Source organism: Ranitomeya imitator, chromosome 6 (genome assembly GCF_032444005.1).
Source record: "Ranitomeya imitator isolate aRanImi1 chromosome 6, aRanImi1.pri, whole genome shotgun sequence".
Lineage (NCBI taxonomy): Eukaryota > Metazoa > Chordata > Amphibia > Anura > Dendrobatidae > Ranitomeya > Ranitomeya imitator.
In genome coordinates, this window is record NC_091287.1 from 23,903,636 (window position 1) to 23,923,558 (window position 19,923).

A 19,923-nucleotide genomic window follows, 5' to 3' on the forward strand; every position below is an offset into this window, starting at 1 on the left:
ATAACTACTACGTATAATATTGCTCCTATGTAAAAGAATATAACTACTATAATCATCCTGCTGCTGTTGGAGCAGTCTTTAGATGAACATAGGCATTGCGGAAATTTGGAGGGCCAGCTCAATGTAATATAGTGTATTCAGAACTTGGAAGACAACCCTAATGCCAACTCTCTTGTTTTTTCCCCGGCAGATGAATCACTGTGGGACACAAGCTCCTGTATGGTTGTCCCTTAGGGACTCGGAGTCTCTCCCATCTCTGGGGGAGGTGCGGCAGCTCACGGCTTGTGCCACGTGGCAGTTTTTCTTCAGCAGCACCAAAGATTGTTGCCTATTCCGCATTCCGGTGACTGTCAGAAATTGTGGGGACTTTTTTGTATATTTGTTGCAGCCTACTCAAGGCTGTATGGGCTACTGTGCGGAGGGTGAGTCTTTCTACTGATAGGGAGCAAAACGTAAAGATGGTGTATTAGATATATCGTGGAGTGTTGAGCACATGGAGGAGCTTAGGGCAAAACACATCTGAATAGGTCTCCATACCAGGAAATGCATGTGTGATCCCTAATTCCTAACCCACAAACTCTCCATCCGGGTGAACCCCCCAGTTCTATGCCCGTATCTGTTCCTGCAGTGTTGTGCGGTATTCTAAATAATGTGCATAAAAACTATCGTTATCACTATAATTCTCCCTTTGAGCCCCCTAGACAGTAATAAAGGTTGCCCTCTTATAATGTAATAATGGTGGGAGTTCCCACTGTTCAGTTAAAGTCATCAATGTACCCTTATAAAGCAATAATGTGATGCGTGCCCATATTAAAATAAGCCCCTCTTAAGAAGTAATAATGCCCAGAGTGCAAGTAATGAAAAGTCATTATCAAGTATCAAATATCAAAAAAGACTGCTCCATAAAAAAAAAAATATTGCCCCGGTTTCCCCCTTACATGTAATAACGTCCCCTGAATGCCCCCTTAACACATAACAATGTGTCTCAAAGAGTTTTAATGTCCCTCATTGGTCCCAAAAAGTAATAATGTCCTCTGATTGACTCCAGAAAGTTATAATGTCCCCTAATTGACTCTTTAACAATTAATAATGTCCTCTGAGTGCCCCTAACATGTAATAATGCCCCCAGAGTGCCTGTATAAAAAATCCCACACACAAGTATACTCATCCCAAGTCCCAGAGTCTTCTCCTTCACTCATTATCCAAGTGCAGGTGAAGCGATGGGTTAAGGTTATTGCACCTCCTGTTTCAGGGCAGTGATGTCCTTTACATGCGTCTATGTCCCGATGACCCTACACCTAAAGCAACCGGTAGCCCACAAGATGGAGAGTGGCAGAGCAGGGCGTCCATGGCTCTTGGCTCCAATACAGTTGAACGCGGCGCTCGCTGGAGACCCAGGCAGGCCCCACTGTATGAATGAGCTCAGGGCAGTCATCTGTAAGGTCTTTTCTTCTGGTATCAACTGCTCTAGAAACATGGTTTGGGTATAGAGTCTCGGTCATCAATACTCTTAAAAGATTACATATGAACACACAAGAAGAGCTAAAATGGTTCACGGTGGTTATTGGGTTGGAGGACTTAATCTCCTTCATCAACCTTCCTTCCATTAGTCGTGATCCTACATAAATCCTAGTTGGGTAACGTTGCATCTGACACAATCTTGAGAGTCAAGCCATCTTTTAGCAGTAAACCGATGACCCTTCTTGGGAGGGCAATGGTGGTTGAAATTTTCCCATGATACATCTTCTTTATTGACAAACATTCTGCACACCCCCCATTGAATTAGTTAAGTCCCCAGTTGTTTGTAAGAACCAGTCATAAAGCCAGTTATGAATTGTGGATACCTAGTTGTAGAGAGAGTGAAGTAGATGTCTTTGTGACTAGATCCGGTTGTACATGGACAATGGACAATCGCTATGTAATATAGGCTTCCTTGAAGATATGAGTTTTTGCGGTAAGTGTATGACTGGGAATGGTAGACACAAGTTTAGTAGTTTGGGGCAGAGAGTATCACATATTGGTGGAGCAGAGGAGAAATCCTGAAGACTGGTGTAAAAATATGTCAAAAGAGAAATTCAGAATCGCTGAGTGAAGAGCATAAGTGATGACAAGGATAGTCTATCAATGTGTAAATAATTAGGATTTGGCCCCCAGTGTCGAAAATAATCAGCTAAGTCTGGGGGATCCCAGAGATTAAACACCCACCAATCACTCATTGATGCTAAGGGTATGATCCATATTAGTTTCAATACTTTTGTAAAAGTTTCCAAACTACTTGACTTTCCCGACTCTTTTTTTTTCAGTGGTTCCAGAATCTAAATCCCAATGTGACGATGGAGAGATAAAAGTCAATGGTTTATGTACAAGTAAGTGAACAAATGTTCACAATGAGTTTTCTTAACTTGATTTTATGGAATTATTTTTTTTTAAATAATTACATTAATAATCAACAGGTAAATTCAACTCACAAAGTCTAATACCTGAATCTCCTTCAACTCCGGAAATTGTGCCGGAAAGGGTCGGCAACAGTGTTCACCTCAAGTGTTACTTTGAGTCTCCTTTGACGAACAGTTCTCTGGGATTCATCGTAAGATGGTCTAGACTATCGAGTGATGGTGAGAAGGAAGAACTTCGGCAAGAAGCTGTAGTGCAGCCATTTTCTATCATAGAGTTGGATGGCATAAATGTCAAACTTGGAGAGAGAGTAAGAAAACATTTTTCCCTTGAAGTGACTTTCTTCTTTTATAGTTTTATGTCAATTATTTTAGGATTTTAAAAGGATTCCTTAAACAATGTCAGTTCCCCAAGTTCTTTATCAATCCTTCAAGTCAATTTTTTGACCAAAGAGTAGATCTTCACATCATTAGGCTGGTTCTAGATGTCTATATTATTGCTATAGGACCTGGACCCTTCATGATTCTTCTGAACTTAGTGTATATTTTCTCATCATTAAGCTGGTTCTAGATGTCTATTTTATGACTACAGGACCTGGACCCTTCATGGGTCTTCTGAACGTAGTGTAGATCTTCTGATCCTTAAGCTGGTTCTAGATGTCTATATTAATGCTATAGGACCTGGACCCTTCATGGTTCTTCTGAACTTAGGGTATATTTTCTCATCATTAACTGGTTCTAGATGTCTGTTTTATGACTTTAGATCTTGGACCCTTCATGGGTCTTCTGAACTTAATCTAGATCTTCTGATCTTTAAGCTGGTTCTAGAATTCTGTATTATGGCTATAGGAACTGGACCCTTTATGGATCTTCTGAATTTAGTGTGGATCTTCTCGTAATTAAGCTGGTTCTAGATGTCTATATTATGGCTATAGGACATAGACCCTTCATTGGTCTTCTGAATTTAGTGTAGATCTTTTCATCATTAGGCTTGCTCTAGATGTCTATATTGTGGCTATAGGACCTGGAACCCTCATGGGTCTTCCGAAATTAGTGAATACCAACACAGAACCCTATAATGATCTACATTTGGTCCAGTTATTCTAATTATGGTCTGGGTTCTGGAAAATCCAGGGCATGTGTGGCACCCCAGGAGTTCAGGTACCACAGTAGTGCTGCCTTCCTCTCGGGGAGGGTAGTGCTATGCCTGGAAACAAGAGGGATTTCTTTGGCAGGTAAACCATGCTCACAACACCTTCTGAATCCAGGCCAGGAGGGGGAGCTCTAAACTCGGTTTCAGGGCAGCTTCCCTGAATAAAGATCCTGGTCTGGAGGAGGAGTCAGTTTAGTCTGGAGAAGACAGTGAAGGGAAAAGAGGCAGAGGAGAGTTTCAGGGATAAGGGAGGCTGCGAGTGGGCCTCCTGTGAGCCAGAGCGCAAAGATCGGGTACCAGAAGCCCGAGGCTGTGGGGAGCTGCAAGCTCCACAGCAGAACCGGAGGGCATAGAACTATACAAATACTGCCCGCATTAAACCTGTGGTACAGCAGCATTCTGGAGCCTGGAGTCACCATGCAGAGATCCCAGAAGGAACGGCTCAAGCTGCGTAAGATACAGGTACTGTCCCAGGACAGAAGAGAACCAGGACCTTGTTAGGACACTTCAGGCAGCAAGGGACGCAAAGTGGAAGGCTCCCAACCTGACTTGCCAAAGGGATTTCACTTGTTTCCGGGCTGCCTGGACTCTCTTATGCACCTGTTTCCGGCACCCTGGACTGTGGCCTGTTAAAACTTCGGTAAACCAGGTAAAGACTGCATCGCTGTGTCCTTTACTCATTCACCGGCATACACTATCATCGCCACACACCTTGGGAGCCCTGGGGACCCCGCTTCACCATACCATCGCCATACCATCATCCCAGAGGACCCCTTTAAGCGGCGTCGGTCCCCACTGACTGAACACCACAGGTGGCGTCACGACAAAGTTTATACAAAAACCCATTTAAAGACCGTTCCCCTTTAATTGGGCGCCCAGGGCACGGACCGGGTCGCAGCCACCGTGACATCCCCTTTAAAACCGGACCTTGTGCCGAGTACCCCACTGCCCTGGCGGCCGACTCACATGCCATGCATACCTTAGAGAGTGAGACTGTGCAAGAATCATGTGGGCCTTGTAGACAGGTGACTCAGTTGATCCCATCCAGTATGTCATGTGTTGGGTGGCTACAACCTGCACTGGACTTCTTTCTACTTGTTATCAAGCAAGTAAGTTAAGAATAGGCCAAGAGTCAAGTGAAAAATAAGTCTAGCACTATAAGGCTCGTCACTGGACTTGTGGAACCAGCCTAAGATTCATTAGAGATTATCATAGAAGATGTCTTGATTTGGTCAAAAATGTACTCTTTTTTTGTCTTTCAAAGTCTTCTCGAAAGATCTACATCAAAGTTTAACAACTTTTCATGCTTCTCTTCTTTATAGTTTGTCTTTCCCATTCGTAAACGCTCACCTCATTACATCTCAAGATCTTTTCTTGGTTTTTAACTATCACCTTAAATGTTCCCTTTGTTCATATGTGGAGACGGGGCGTGATAAGACGCACCGAGTCCTTTGATGTTAGACCACCGGTTATTGTCCCACCTCACTCTGTCATCACGTTTTATCACATAGATATTCTGCAGCATCTCCAGCTTTAACTTAGAAGAACCAGATGTTCACAGTCTCATTCTAGAGAGCGAAGAATTTTTTGCTGGCATTAAGGTAAACTGTAAAATAATCTTTTACGACCTGTTATTAAAGCAAATACACTGCCCTGAATAGCCTTTGTTCCGAAGTAGATCACTTGCTCAAGATCACATTCCTTCTTCTGGTCATGGTGACTTTGCATGGTCAAGTCTCAGCATGGGAAAACATTTCTTCAATTTTATTCTTCTTATCTTAGGGGAATTATTATTCCTGTAAGCATTCTATAGATTTAATGGATGTAAAATAAGTAAAAAAAGAAAAGAAAAAAGCCTTAATTTTAATATCTCCCACTGTTCTAAGTATTCAGCTCCTATGCAAACCTATGTCACGTCATGGCTACAGACTATAACCAAACGCTGAGTAGTCTGATCCTGCAGTGATCTGATGCGCCTTTTGCAAGTCTGCAGACAGGATGAAAGCGGAAGATAATAGTCTACACAAAGAGTTTGCTTGTAGCCTGGAGCCATAAAGACATATATCTATGCATAGAAACTGTAGATTTTTTAGGACTATTTAAAAACTGTTGCTAGTAGAAAAATATTGTTTTGTGTAGAATGTGCTGCCGAGAGAATGTGCTGCCGAAAGCAATGATACTCTGCATATTAGCAAACGTGCTATGTGCATAAAAGTAGGGTCGAAACAGGCTATTAAAAAAATCATAATTTGGCAAATATCTAGCCGATTAGCTTGTGCAAATCCACTCTGACCTAATGTCCATGGACATCTGTAGTGGGGACATCGACCATGAATGGATACATTGTGGCGTTGTCTGCAGTCTGCAAACTCGATCAACAAGAAAATACAACGTAGAATCATCACATCTATTCCTTCCTGTTCCCATAGCTGCATCCAGAATCTCTCAGAATATCAGAAGATGGGAGAGAACATCGGATGACGGTGAAGAGCACAATTCCGATTTCTTGCTCAGATACAAGTCAGGTGCAGAATGATTGTAAGGTCACAATAAGGTTCCATACAGTGGATGAAGGTAGGTGAAGAGCCGCACAAAGCGATGTGATGTGATGGACATGCCGAGGTTCTGCACAACATATAATCCCATACCGTTTGCAAACTGTGGGAAGTAGTTATAGTAAGGGGTCCTCATAAAAATCCTTGTTTATTTTGAATTTTGAATCGGGATAATCCTTGATGCTGATCTCTCCTTCAAACCACATATCCAAGCCCTTTCCACTTTCTGCCGACTTCAACTCAGAAATATTTTCACGAATCCGTTCATTCCTCAACCAAGAATCTGCAAAAACCCTAGTCCATGCCCTCATCATCTCTCGCCTTGACTACTGCAATCTCCTGCTCTGTGGCCTCCCCGCTAACACTCTCACACCCCTCCAATCTATTCTAAACTCTGCTGCCCGACTAATCCACCTGTCCCCCCGCTATTCCCCGACCTCTCCCCTCTGTCCGTCCCTTCACTGGCTCCCCATTGCCCAGAGACTCCAGTACAAAACACTAACCATGACGTACAAAGCCATCCACAACCTGTGTCCTCCATACATCTGTGACCTCGTCTCCCGGTACTTTCCTGCACGCAACCTCCGATCCTCACAAGATCTCCTTCTCTACTCCCCTCTTATCTCTTCTTCCCACAACTGCATCCAAGACTTCTCCCGTGCTTCCCCCATACTCTGGAACTCTCTACCCCAACACATCAGACTCTCACCTACCATCGAAACCTTCAAAAAGAAGCTGAAGACCCACCTCTTCCGACAAGCCTACAACCTGCAGTAACCACCGATCGACCAAACTGCTGCATGACCAGCTCTACCCTCACCTACTGTATCCTCACCCATCCCTTGTAGGTTGTGAGCCCTCGCGGGCAGGGTCCTCTCTCCTCCTCTACCAGTTATGACTTGTATTGTTTAAGATTATTGTACTTGTTTTTATTATGTATACCCCTCCTCACATGTAAAGCGCCATGGAATAAATGGCGCTATAATAATAAATAATAATAATAATAATCTATAAAAACTCCAGACATAGCGTAATCGCAGACGCGTTTCAGACTGTTATGTCCTTAGTCATTGTACACATATGTATGCGATCACTAAGGACGTAACAGTCTGAAACGCGTCTGCGATTACTCTTTGTCTGGAGTTTTTATGGATTTGAAATAAACACGGATTTTTAGGAGGACCACGAGCGGGATGTACCTTCCTTTTGTCTTAATTGCTTCTTACCGTACTACAAGATCATCCGTGCAGAGGAGATCCTCAGTCTGCGGGCAGTGGGTGAGCTGAATATCAGCAAGGTTTCTTTTGACTTTTCTGTAGTTATAGCACGCTCTCACTGCAAATATGGGAAATACTGAGATTTTCGAGTTGCATTATGTGATTGCGTTGAGTTTCAGTCAAAACAGTGCGGTCACAATTAGCAGGATGAGAGGGTGGTTTAACACAGGGCTTTTCACTAAATCAAAAAGTGACCAGATTTTGCTCCTACTTCATTCTCGCTGTTCCGCTGGTTATTTCGTTTTTGTTGTTTTAAAATCCGAAGTATGGTTAAAGAAATCTAAACTTTTTTTTATTAAAGGGAATCTGTCACCTCAAAAATTGTATATGAGCTACGGCCACCGGCATTAGGGGCTTATCTACAGCATTCTGACGTCCTCTTCTTGTCTTCACGCTGCGGCTCAGGCGCAGGAGTACTTTATCCTCCCTGTTGAGGGCAGAGCAAAGTACTGCAGTGCGCAGGCATTGGGCCTCTCTGACCTTTCCCGGCACCTGCGCACTGCAGTACTTTGCTCTGCCCTCAACAGGACAGACAAGGAACGCCTGCGGCGGAGCCGCAGCATGAAGGCAAGAAGAAGACGTCATCATAAGAAGATGGGAGGCCCCGGACCGGACCGCGACACCCATTGGACCGGACCGCCCCTGGGTGAGTATAATATATCCTGTTTTTCTTAACTTTCACGTTACATCAGGGGCTTATCTACAGCATTACAGAATCCTGTAGATAAGCCCCAGATGCCGGTGGCCTTAGCTCATATACAATTTTTGGGGGTGACAGATTCCCTTTAAGTGCAAATGTTCTTGGTCTTTTCCAAAGGGGTGTGGCTCACAGGCCAATCATGTTGAGCACCTTATAGACACACCCCAGAGGAGCAGCAGTAATAAAATAAGAGCAAAAACTGTTCGTTTTTTAACTAGTAATAGGTAATTTTTTATATTTAAATGCCCTATCCTATTATTCTCAAAAAAGTCTAGACCAGAGATGTCTTTAAAGAACAAAGACCGGCGGCCGTCTCTCCTTTCACCATTGAATACATAAGCAAATTCCGATCGACATTCATTGAAATAGGATAGTCATCAACCTAAAAAGCATTCAGTCAGCAGCTATCCCGTGAAGGTTTACTTGTGATGTGAATAAACCAGACTTCTATGTTGTGCTATCTCAGAGCTTGAAGATAGGATGTTATCCTTACGTTGTAGTTTGAAAAAAAAAAGTTTAAACTATATGGACACTCTTGTCGGAATTTCTATACTAAAATTCAGATATTTTTGCCTAACATAATTTTTTGTCATTTTTTTTAATATGCAGTTTCTGTGTTTCACAATACATAACAAGCTGCAGAATGCTGATCAAATCTGTTAAGATTGATGGCTTAGTCTCCGAAACTTGTTCCTCGTATCGTCTGTGATTTAAGCTGATTTATGACCAAATCAAAATCATAAATCAGCTTAGAAGAAAAAATATAGAGATAATTCAGGACTGGAGACCGAGCATTCAGGCAATCAGTGTGATGGATATGCTAATGATAAGCATTCTGCAGCATGCGATGTATTGTCACACAAGGATGCTGCAGAAGAAAGATGATTAAAAATTTGAAATGAAAACCAATTATGAGAACGATTTTTTCGGCAAAAATGAATAAATTTCCGTAAAATAAATTCCCTCAAAGTTATCTGTAACTGTTGAGCTTGAGCTAATGTTATTCTCCTTCCTCCCTGTAAAACATCTACAGATATTGGTACAGGTTCAGAAAATATAACATATGCCTTAGTCTTTGATATTTACGTGCTACCGCTTTGTTAGTTTATATTGAAAATTCCACTTGCAAGAAAATTTAAAGTAATAAGTAATAGTCACTTTTTAAAAAGTGCAATACTATCAAAGGGGAAACACTTTTTTTTTTCTTCAACCATCACTTTTCATTAACGAGATCAAAGGAAACCTCAGGGCATAAAGTTTGAGATTTCAACAAACACATCAGCAATTTAAAAACACTTAGAGATAAATTGTTCCTGTTACGGACTAAGACAAAATTGGTGACTTTAGACATGGCTGTGCCCCGGGCTCCTGTGATGAACTCGAAGCTTCTTTTAATCTTTTTTTCCTTTAACATTTTGATGATTGCACGTAAAAATTTTTATTTCTCTTGAAATGTTTATTTTGACTGCAACATTTTGCATCTCATGTAAAAATTACAGAGAACACGTAAATGATTGCTCAATAAATCAGCATTTACCTGATTAATTCCCAAAATGTTAATTGCTGCTAGAAGAGATGTCTATAAATATAGAGTGATCATCATACATTGCTAAGTACTGTAAGTAATATAATAATGTCTCCTATATAAAAGAATATAACTACTATAATACTGCCCCTACGTACAAGGATGTAACAACTATAATACTCCCCCTATGTACAAGAATATAACTACTATAATACTGCCCCTATGTACAAGAATATAACTACTATAATAATGCTCCTATGTACAAGAATATATCTACTATTATACTGCTCCTATGTACAAGAATATAACTACTATAATACTGCTCCTATGTACAAGAATATAACTACTATAATACTGCTCCTATGTACAAGAATATAACTACTATAATACTGCTCCTATGTACAAGAATATAACTACTATAATACTGCTCCTATGTACAAGAATATAACTACTATAATACTGCTCCCTATGTACAAGAATATAACTACTATAATACTGCCCCTATGTTCAAGAATATAACTACTATAATACTGCTCCTATGTACAAGAATATAACTACTATAATACTGCCCCTATGTACAAGAATATAACTACTATAATACTGCTCCTATGTACAAGAATATAACTACTATAATACTGCTCCTATGTACAAGAATATAACTACTATAATACTGCCCCTATGTACAAGAATATAACTACTATAATACTGCCCCTATGTACAAGAATATAACTACTATGATACTGCCCCTATGTACAAGAATATAACTACTATAATACTGCTCCTATGTTCAAGAATATAACTACTATAATACTGCTCCTATCTACAAGAATAGAACTACTATAATACTGCTCCTATGTTCAAGAATATAACTACTATAAGGCTATGTGCACACCTTGAGTATTTGATTGCAGAAATTTCTGTAATGTTTCTGCATCTCTGGTAATTAATTGGGGGGGTCATGTTAGCCTTATATTGGCAGCTGACATGAAGCCCAGGGGTTAGTAATGGAGACGCGTCTATGAGACGACCCCCTTACGAACTCCATAGTCATTTTGTAAATAAATAAACACCCAAAATAAAGTCCTTTATTTGAAATAAATTACCACACAGTTTTAGACATTTATTTAAAAATAAAAAACACATTATGCTCACCTTAACACCTAAACCCCGATACCCTTGTCCCCTGTAAAAAAAAGAACAAAAAATTAAACCAACCACATACTTACCTGTCCAAGGTGAAGAGATAATCCATAATGTCCCACAACGGTCCTGATGACTTTGAAAGAACTTTCTCAGGCAGTGGTGCCGTAAGTGAGATAACCGGAGCTCATCAACTGATGAACTCTTGTGAACTTTCCCACTGCAGCTCAGGGCTACACTCTGCGGGGACGATTACTTGCTCCTGTCAGTGTGAGCAGTCGCATCAGCTGATGTGACTGATCTACAAGTGATCCAAATCGTTGTGGGATAATATGGATTATTATTTTTTGCATTTTACAGATGACATGGGCATCAGGGATTAGGCATTAAGGTGAATATATGGTGTGGTTTTATTTTTTACAGGAGACAAGGGCTTCAGGGATGAGGTGTAAGGTGAGTATATACTGTGTTTTTTTTATTTTCATTTTTATTTCAATATTTATTTCTTTAATTTTACTTTTCTTTGAGTACAGCCACCGGCTGATGACTATGCCACCAGCCGCCGCTTAAGCCCACTGTTATCAGCGACAGCAGGCGTAGGCTGTTGGGAGTAGTAGTCTCTCATCAGCCGGCGTCTGTGGCCGTGATCCCGCAGCGCTCTGACCAGCGATAGCAATCTTACCGCTGATCTGAACTGCCGGTGTTTGTCGCGCTGTCACACAGATGACAGCATGGGAAACACCCGAGGAAATCTGTAAAAACAGAAGCAAAAAACTCAGCATATCAGCAAACATTTTTATACCTGCTGCCTATAACTCAGCCATACTGACAGCTACAGACCAAACTTTTATACGTACTGCACTTGAGTTACTTAATATGCCGGGGGGTGGTTTAGGCGGTACAAGAGCTGCTTCTGGTTTGGCAGGATAGGACTGCTCTACTATATATCAGAATTTATTATAACAACTATTAGAGCAATACAAATATTTAGAGCAGTCGATCCCTGCTGGGATATATCCAGCGCCAGTACATCCTGATTACGGCCTCCTTGGCCGCTGATTCCTGATGAGCAATGCTTTGGCTCTAATATTGTAAATTTGGAAACCTCATATGATTTTGTTTTTAACAGCTGAAGAGACCCAGGACTCAGATTTGGCACTTTCCTCTTGTGAAGTCGATCTCCTACAGTCGAGCTGCCAAAATGGAACGTGCGGTCAGGCCGCCCTCTATTATACCGCAGTCATGGACTTTGTCACGGATGGGGACACGGTGACCAGCATCAAAGCTGACCCCATAGTTAGCTCCAGTTTCCTGTGGAACGGTTATGCTCCAGAACCAATACAGGTGCTACAGTTATATACAACATTCTTGGTCTACATTTAAAGGGGCGGCATGTACTGAACCTGACATGTACAGTTTTGTAGTATAATATTATAACTCCCATCCATACATAGCTGGGAGATTCCTAAAATACCTGCTGCCACCACTAGAGGGAGCTTCAGAGCTTTCTGTAGACTCTTGTGCCTACAATTAGCTCCCCCTAGTGGCAGCTGAAGAAAACTGGAAATGTATAATTTTGATCTTTACATCAGAAAAACAGGGAGCCGACGAATATAAGGCCACAAATATAAAGTTGTATTTCAGCTCTATTTATTTTGCATTTAGATCACAGTGAATGACATTTCTACGGCGTACTGCTATTCATTCACCGACCCCCATATCATCACATTCGATGGCAGGTAATGTATGTTTTTGTTGTGTTGTATGTGTGATTTTTGTGATTGTCAGATAACCTCCTGCACTGGCTCTAGTGATGCACCCCGTGCGCCCGCAGACATCAAGGGGCCCCGTGTTGTGAACGGGTCATGCCCCATGTCTGTATGTATGTATGTCGGCTATACTGAAATCTGGTACAGAACCAACTAAAGTTTTAGAAAAAGTAAAGTTGTAAAGTGCCTTTAGCGCCATCATCATGCATTGTGGAGCCAGAGTGTAAGAACTGCAGTTCAGCTGGGTGGTGGGAGCGCTGCTCTGCAGGGAAAAACAGTGAAGGCTCCATATTGTGAGTTAGTCATATCCAGAGATGCTGCTTTTTAAAGTCAAATACCCATGACTACTGCAGCCAATCACTGCCTCTTATGCTGACGATAGCATGAAGCCGATGATGGGCTGCAGCGGTCATGTGATGTCATCAGATAGTCCCATAGGGCATCAGATAGTCCCAGAGCTCTAACGAGGGATTTGACAGTTGAGTAACGATTGATTTATTGTTTTCCTGCTAGAAAAATCATCGATAAAGATTGTGCGCAAAGATGAGGCAGAACGGAGCTGCAGGAGTTGGACGGGTTAAAAAAAATGTATTTCTCTTTTGCAGATTTTACGATAATTTTAACAGCGGGACCTTTGTGCTGTATAAAAGTGCTTCTCGTGATTTCGAAGTCCACGTTCGTCAGTGGGACTGCGGAAGCGTCGACCACCCGGCGTCGTGTAACTGCGGCTTTGTGGCCAAAGACGGGGGAGATGTTATCACGTTTGACATGTGCAGCGGGCAGCTCCACGAGTCCCAGCCTCACCTGGCCGTGAAGACTCAGGAATCATCAGAACCAAACTTCAGGATTACCGAGTCTTATCATGGGAGAAAGATGACAGTAGGTGCCCTAGGAAATAAAAGGCACAGCCAGAAAGTTACTGGTGGTAGAATGGTTAATATCAGGCTTACCCTACCTATCTCGTAGCCGTCCACTGCCTCCACAATCAGGATACTGTCGGAGGACTCCTATTTATCCCTCTCATTCTGACTTCTCTCTCTATCCCTCTAACCTCCCTGCTCCTCCTTTTATCTCCTTCGTACACATGACTTCTCCCTATAAGACCTGGCCAACCATGGAACTGTTTAACCTATCCCTGGAAATCGTCCCAAAAGTCTTGGTCCCCTAGAGGCAACAGTAAAAATACTCAGACCTTTCTCGTAAACGCCTATCTCCCAAAAACAACTTCTCTCAAACTTCCCCAAAATTCTAGAACTTAATCCCCTTCCCCCCATGAGAGACTCTAACTCTTTTGCGGTTTCCTAAAACCTCTCTGTGTTCCTCCTCTTTCATCTCATTTCATATTAATGTTGCCCCAATCTTTGCAACGTTCTTGCTCACCCTCGTTAGATGCCTCAATCTTAAGCGGTTGTCCACTTTCGAGGACCAAGAACTAACCAAGAACCTGTTAGGGGATTTGTAACTCTTTTCCTCAGCTCCTCTCAGCCGATTTATGACCACAGAACCACAGCAAAGCCGAATGTGCAGGGAGAAAAGCCAATCTGTGCCAATGTCTAAGGACATTGCAAACATTACTTTTAGCCTCAAATACATGCATTTATATGAAAAAAAAAGTCCCCTAAAGGTGGCAAAACCATGTAAACAGTCCCTTATAATGCTACCTGTTACCTCTTCAAAACTCCTTAAACTTCAGGCTTCAACCAAAAATATTATTTTAATTGATGCCACTACTCACGCACAATCTCCTCTCCAAGTTGCCTCAATCCTGTAGAATTTCCTTTAAGAGCTTCCGCCATCTTCATCATACAATTAGAGAATCCCAAAATTTTAGCGTTGGAAGGGACCTCCAGGGTCATTGTGTCCAACCCCCTGCAGTAAACGATCTCATACAGTTGTGTGTCCAGCCTCTGTTTGAAGACTTCCATTGAAGGAGAACTCACCACCTCTCGTGACAGACTGGTCCACTCATTGATCACCCTCACTGTCAAAAAGTTTTTCTCTAATATCTAATCTGTATCTTCTCCCTTTCAGTTTCATTCCATGTTGATACAATCTCTTCAATCTCCACTCTTCTTAAACTTTTGCTCCCTACAGTCAGAACTACGTGCAAAATACGGTACTTAATTTCCAGTAATAAAAAAATAATAAGGAATTATAACCTTTCTGCTCCTCATTTCTCAAAATCTTCCAAACTGCCCCAATGCTCAAGAATTTCCTTCCTAATTCTAGACTTCCACGATCTTTAACCTGTTTACACAGTCGTCGAAATCATACTTTTGCCTTCTGTGGTTGATACATTCAGACTTTAGTGAAATCTGCTCCTATAATCTACCTTTCTCTTCTTCACCTCTCATTTACACTGAAAGAACAGGCTGCCCCAAAACTCTAGAAGTTTTTTTCCTAACTCCTGACTTCAACTATTTTTTCTCATGACCCAACAGGGGTCAGTCAGGCAGATGGCACAACACTCAGAAACGGGATGGAAAAAGGGAAAGGAAGGCCCTAGCAATAGGGAATGAGGGATGAGCACCTCCTAAACAACAACCTGAGCCTATGCTCCCCTAATGCCCTATGCGGGTCCTTTCCCCCCACCGTCACATGCCTAGTCCCTAGCTATCACCTCACTATAGCCTGGCTAGTGCACTGGCTGGCAAGGACGCTAGCCTCACCACTGCAGATGGTATCAACAAAGGGGGTAGTGACAAGCACAAGACAGACAGGTAAAGGTACAACGAAAAACTTAGCTCAAGCTTCTGCTGCAAGCTCCACACAGCAGAGGATACGGAACCAGAACCTCAAGCAGCTGATACACTGATGGCACCAGAGCACTCCCAACTCTTTAGGCTGGTCTCCAGAGAAAAACTCTATTCCCAACAGTCAGCTGATGCATCATGTGGTTATTTAAAGGATAGTCGGAGTGGTCACCACCCACTTCAGCTGACCAGCAACATCAGCTGACCAGAGTTGAGGACATTGCTCATTGGATCTTCTGTGGCGTGTTTTTCGGCTTCTCAGCACAATTGTCCTGTGAACAATACACGCTTAGTAAAGGCCATAAAAATTAGCACTATGTAAAACAAAATAACATAACCGATTTAAGAAAAAAACAAACAATAGAATACTCAGGGAGCAGCAAAAATAAACTAAGAGCGAAACTTGTCATCACTTCAAAATTTCCTTTTCCACACATAGAACTTCTTTCAAGCTGCCCAAATCCTGTATACCTTCCTTCTTTACCAAAGACTGCCACCGTTTTTAAACTGTTGACTCCATCCCTCAAAACCCTTATTTTAACTAGATTTTTTACTCCCTACAGTCCAGTCTAGGTGAAATCTGCTTCCCCCTCCCGATTTATGTCTTTGCTTCCTAGATTTTTTTTTTATCTTCGCCCATAAATACAGAACTTTTCTCAAGTTGCCACAATCATCTGGAATTTTTTTCCTTTCCCTTCCTAAATTGCATCTAACACAATCTGTTTCCAGACAGAACTTCTTTTAGGCTGCCCCCATGTTTATGGACCTTTCTCCTCACCAGTTAGACTTTCCTTCTCTCAGACTGCCCCCATGTTTATGGACCTTGCTCCTCACCAGTTAGACTTTCCTTCTCTCAGACTGCCCCCATGTTTATGGACCTTTCTCCTCACCAGTTAGAATTTCCATCTCTGAGGCTGCCCCCATGTTTATGGACCTTGCTCCTCATCAGTTAGACTTTCCTTCTCTCAGGCTGCCCCCATGTTTATGGACCTTTCTCCTCACCAGTTAGAATTTCCATCTCTGAGGCTGCCCCCATGTTTATGGACCTTGCTCCTCACCAGTTAGAATTTCCATCTCTGAGGCTGCCCCATGTTTATGGACCTTGCTCCTCACCAGTTAGACTTTCCTCCTCTCAGGCTGCCCCCATGTTTATGGACCTTTCTCCTCACCAGTTAGACTTTCCTTCTCTCAGGCTGCCCCATGTTTGTGGACCTTTCTCCTCACCAGTTAGACTTTCCTTCTCTCAGGCTGCCACCATGTTTATGGACCTTTCTCCTCACCAGTTAGACTTTCCTCCTCTCAGGCTGCCCCCATGTTTATGGACCTTGCTCCTCACCAGTTAGACTTTCCTTCTCTCAGGCTGCCCCCATGTTTATGGACCTTGCTCCTCACCAGTTAGAATTTCCATCTCTGAGGCTGCCCCCATGTTTATGGACCTTGCTCCTCACCAGTTAGACTTTCCTTCTCTCAGGCTGCCCCCATGTTTATGGACCTTTCTCCTCACCAGTTAGAATTTCCATCTCTGAGGCTGCCCCAATGTTTATGGACCTTGCTCCTCACCAATTAGAATTTCCATCTCTGAGGCTGCCCCCATGTTTATGGACCTTGCTCCTCACCAGTTAGACTTTCCTTCTCTCAGGCTGCCCCCATGTTTATGGACCTTGCTCCTCACCAGTTAGACTTTCCTTCTCTCAGGCTGCCCCCATGTTTATGGACCTTTCTCCTCACCAGTTAGAATTTCCATCTCTGAGGCTGCCCCAATATTTATGGACCTTGCTCCTCACCAGTTAGAATTTCCTTCTCTCAGGCTGCCCCCATGTTTATGGACCTTGCTCCTCACCAGTTAGAATTTCCATCTCTGAGGCTGCCCCCATGTTTATGGACCTTGCTCCTCACCAGTTAGACTTTCCTTCTCTCAGGCTGCCCCCATGTTTATGGGCCTTGCTCCTCACCAGTTAGACTTTCCTTCTCTCAGGCTGCCCCCATGTTTATGGACGTTGCTCCTCACCAGTTAGAATTTCCTTCTCTCAGGCTGCCCCCATGTTTATGGACGTTGCTCCTCACCAGTTAGAATTTCCTTCTGTCAGGCTGCCCCCATGTTTATGGACGTTGCTCCTCACCAGTTAGAATTTCCTTCTCTCAGGCTGCCCCCATGTTTATGGACCTTGCTCCTCACCAGTTAGAATTTCCATCTCTCAGGCTGCCCCCATGTTTATGGACCTTGCTCCTCACCAGTTAGAATTTCCATCTCAGAGGCTGCCCCCATGTTTATGGACCTTGCTCCTTACTAGTTAGAATTTCCATCTCTGAGGCTGCCCCAATGTTTATGTTTATGGACCTTGCTCCTCACCAGTTAGAATTTCCATCTCTGAGGCTGCCCCCAGGTTTATGTTTATGGACGTTGCTCCTCACCAGTTATGGGTCCTAGATTCTGTGATCGCTTTCCCTTGAACCCTATTGGCCTCAGAACGCTTATGTGATTTATTACCAATCTTATGGCTGTAGGGAACATTGAGACTTTGGAATGTGATTTGTGGCTTCCGCCATTTAAGGGGTCAACTCGATGGCCTGTGGGAAAAGTATGAATCCACTTTGCCAGATGTTTTCAGATGGTCGCAGTAAAGATACTCATTGGAAATTTCTCAAAAGAGGCCAAAGCGATTCTAATATTTACATAGTAAATGTATGGGAGTCACATAGGAGAAGGTCTGGTCTCAGCTTTCGCCTTGCAATACTGTACAGCCATTGTCTGGAAAGTGCGAGCCGTTCCCTGCCAATAATGTAATGCTATTGTGCGGTAATACTGGATACGGGACGGCTTGAGTCATACATTTATCTTTCCAGGCCAGATACATTGTACGAAATCACGCCTGAAATGATCCATCTGTTCGCAGTGTGCAGGAGTTATGTTCCTCTGGTCAAGGATGTTTAAGGGATTGGCAATGGGGCAGGTTACAATATGTTACAATTGATTACAATGCGTTACATGGGAATCTCCGAAAGTAGAACAAGGTTCCAACAAAAGAACTCATTTCAGTTCCCAAAAAAACATGTACTGGGCTAGAATAAAGAATCCACAGAAGTCTATAGAGTCGACTCCTGAGCATCTAGATGCCATTAGTTTCACAAGAAGGCTTGAGATCAGCAGAAAAAAATGAATAATATACTATACGAAAAATATTACAGGGGTTGTCCAGTTTTGGCACGAATGCTTGCGTCCACCCTATGTGTCTGCAGTCATGTGAATCCTCAGTGCACGCTGCCAGGATTCTCCGATGCTGGGGGCGAGACTATAGTCATCCTTCCAGCCACATGTACGGACTCACTCAATTCACTTGGCCACACAAGTCTGGTCAGAATGTGGCCAGGAGGAGGCATATCGCAAACTTACGGTCACGTGACTGCCTTACAGAGTATTCAGTTTATTTTCTACTTGAAAATTCGCTATATGGTCCCTAAAATATGGGCCCTTTTATTTGGTGCACACAATAAGTTGCTTATTATGTTCTTTAGAGGATCCACAGAGGACGTTCTTCACAGGATCCTCGGGGGCGTGTAATTAGGCCGCTGGGCACAGTTACCCTATGGACAACACCCTCTTGGTAAAAACCTTAAAATTAGCACTCAATAAAAAGGCCTATAACAGTCTCGTGAACTCAGCTCCACCCAACTTACCCCTCTGCCCCTCAGCTCTCTGATCTCCACTCATAAACACAGAACTTCTTTCAAGTTGCCCCAATCTTCTGGGATTTTACTCTTCGACCTACCAAAATTACCCCAACACAATCTCCCTTCAGACAAAACTTCAGGCTGCCCCTATGTTTATGGACTTCGAGTTGTGAGAATTCACAAGACTGCGGTCATAAAGAGTAACGGTCAAACCCGGATAGCCCGTCTAAGCCTCATCCAAAAATATTCCGTAACTTCTCTCGTGTCTCCTAACCTACCCTCGCAGACACCGGACCTCTTTTGCGCAGCCCCAATACTCTGAGCCCCCCGATTCATTTAGACTGAAGCTTCGCACGCCAGCCTTAATGAAGGGACCCAGGGAGGTGCACCTCTTAATGAATTCGACGGGCGGGCTTTACCCCGTCACGTCCCGCCACAACAGCTCTGCTCACCTGCTAAATGTTGAAGCTGGACGAGACTTGTGTAAAACTCCAAAAATTGCAACATTTTTGCCCAACTTCAAATTGCGCAAAAATGTAATGACACTTTATGGGGTGTACGGCAGAATTCTGGTGATACCTCCGGGATGTATCATATTCCACTTTTATAAAAGTGGTCCCCAAATGATCGAACACTATAAAAAAAATGACAGTATGGGGTCCAACGTCAGCTCCCCACTGAAGCTCCTGACTCTGTGTTTTGGCTGCAGTGGTGCCTACTACATCAGCGAAGCCGCTGAGCTCAGTGATTGACTGCAGCGGTGATGTCCCTGCTGCATCGAAAACACAGAGACTGGACCCGCAGCAGCAAGCAGGCATTGGATCTCAGAGGGCGAATAGTATCTGTATTCATTTTTGCTGGTGTCCAATCATTTGGGGACTACTTATCTTAAAGCAAAAAAACTCTAAAGTTTCTCCTTCCTCATAAGACCTCTTCTGTAAAGACACACAGCCCTACATTACAGGCTTCAACCAGAAATCTTTCCTAAA

General features: G+C 42.9%; 1 protein-coding gene across 2 annotated transcripts in view; it reads left to right on the plus strand.

Annotated features, from left to right (window-relative positions):
- The first annotated feature begins 277 nt into the window (after positions 1-277).
- VWDE (von Willebrand factor D and EGF domains) overlaps positions 278-19,923 on the plus strand; it is a 94,561-nt gene continuing 74,915 nt past the window's right edge. For both annotated transcript variants that reach the window (XM_069729325.1, XM_069729326.1), the window contains exons 1-8: positions 278-422; positions 2,304-2,366; positions 2,454-2,704; positions 5,058-5,147; positions 5,976-6,120; positions 11,873-12,087; positions 12,409-12,482; positions 13,118-13,391. In XM_069729325.1, coding sequence (XP_069585426.1) covers positions 404-422; positions 2,304-2,366; positions 2,454-2,704; positions 5,058-5,147; positions 5,976-6,120; positions 11,873-12,087; positions 12,409-12,482; positions 13,118-13,391 — 1,131 coding nt within the window. In that variant the 5' untranslated portion in view covers positions 278-403. The remainder of the gene's footprint in view (positions 423-2,303; positions 2,367-2,453; positions 2,705-5,057; positions 5,148-5,975; positions 6,121-11,872; positions 12,088-12,408; positions 12,483-13,117; positions 13,392-19,923) is intronic.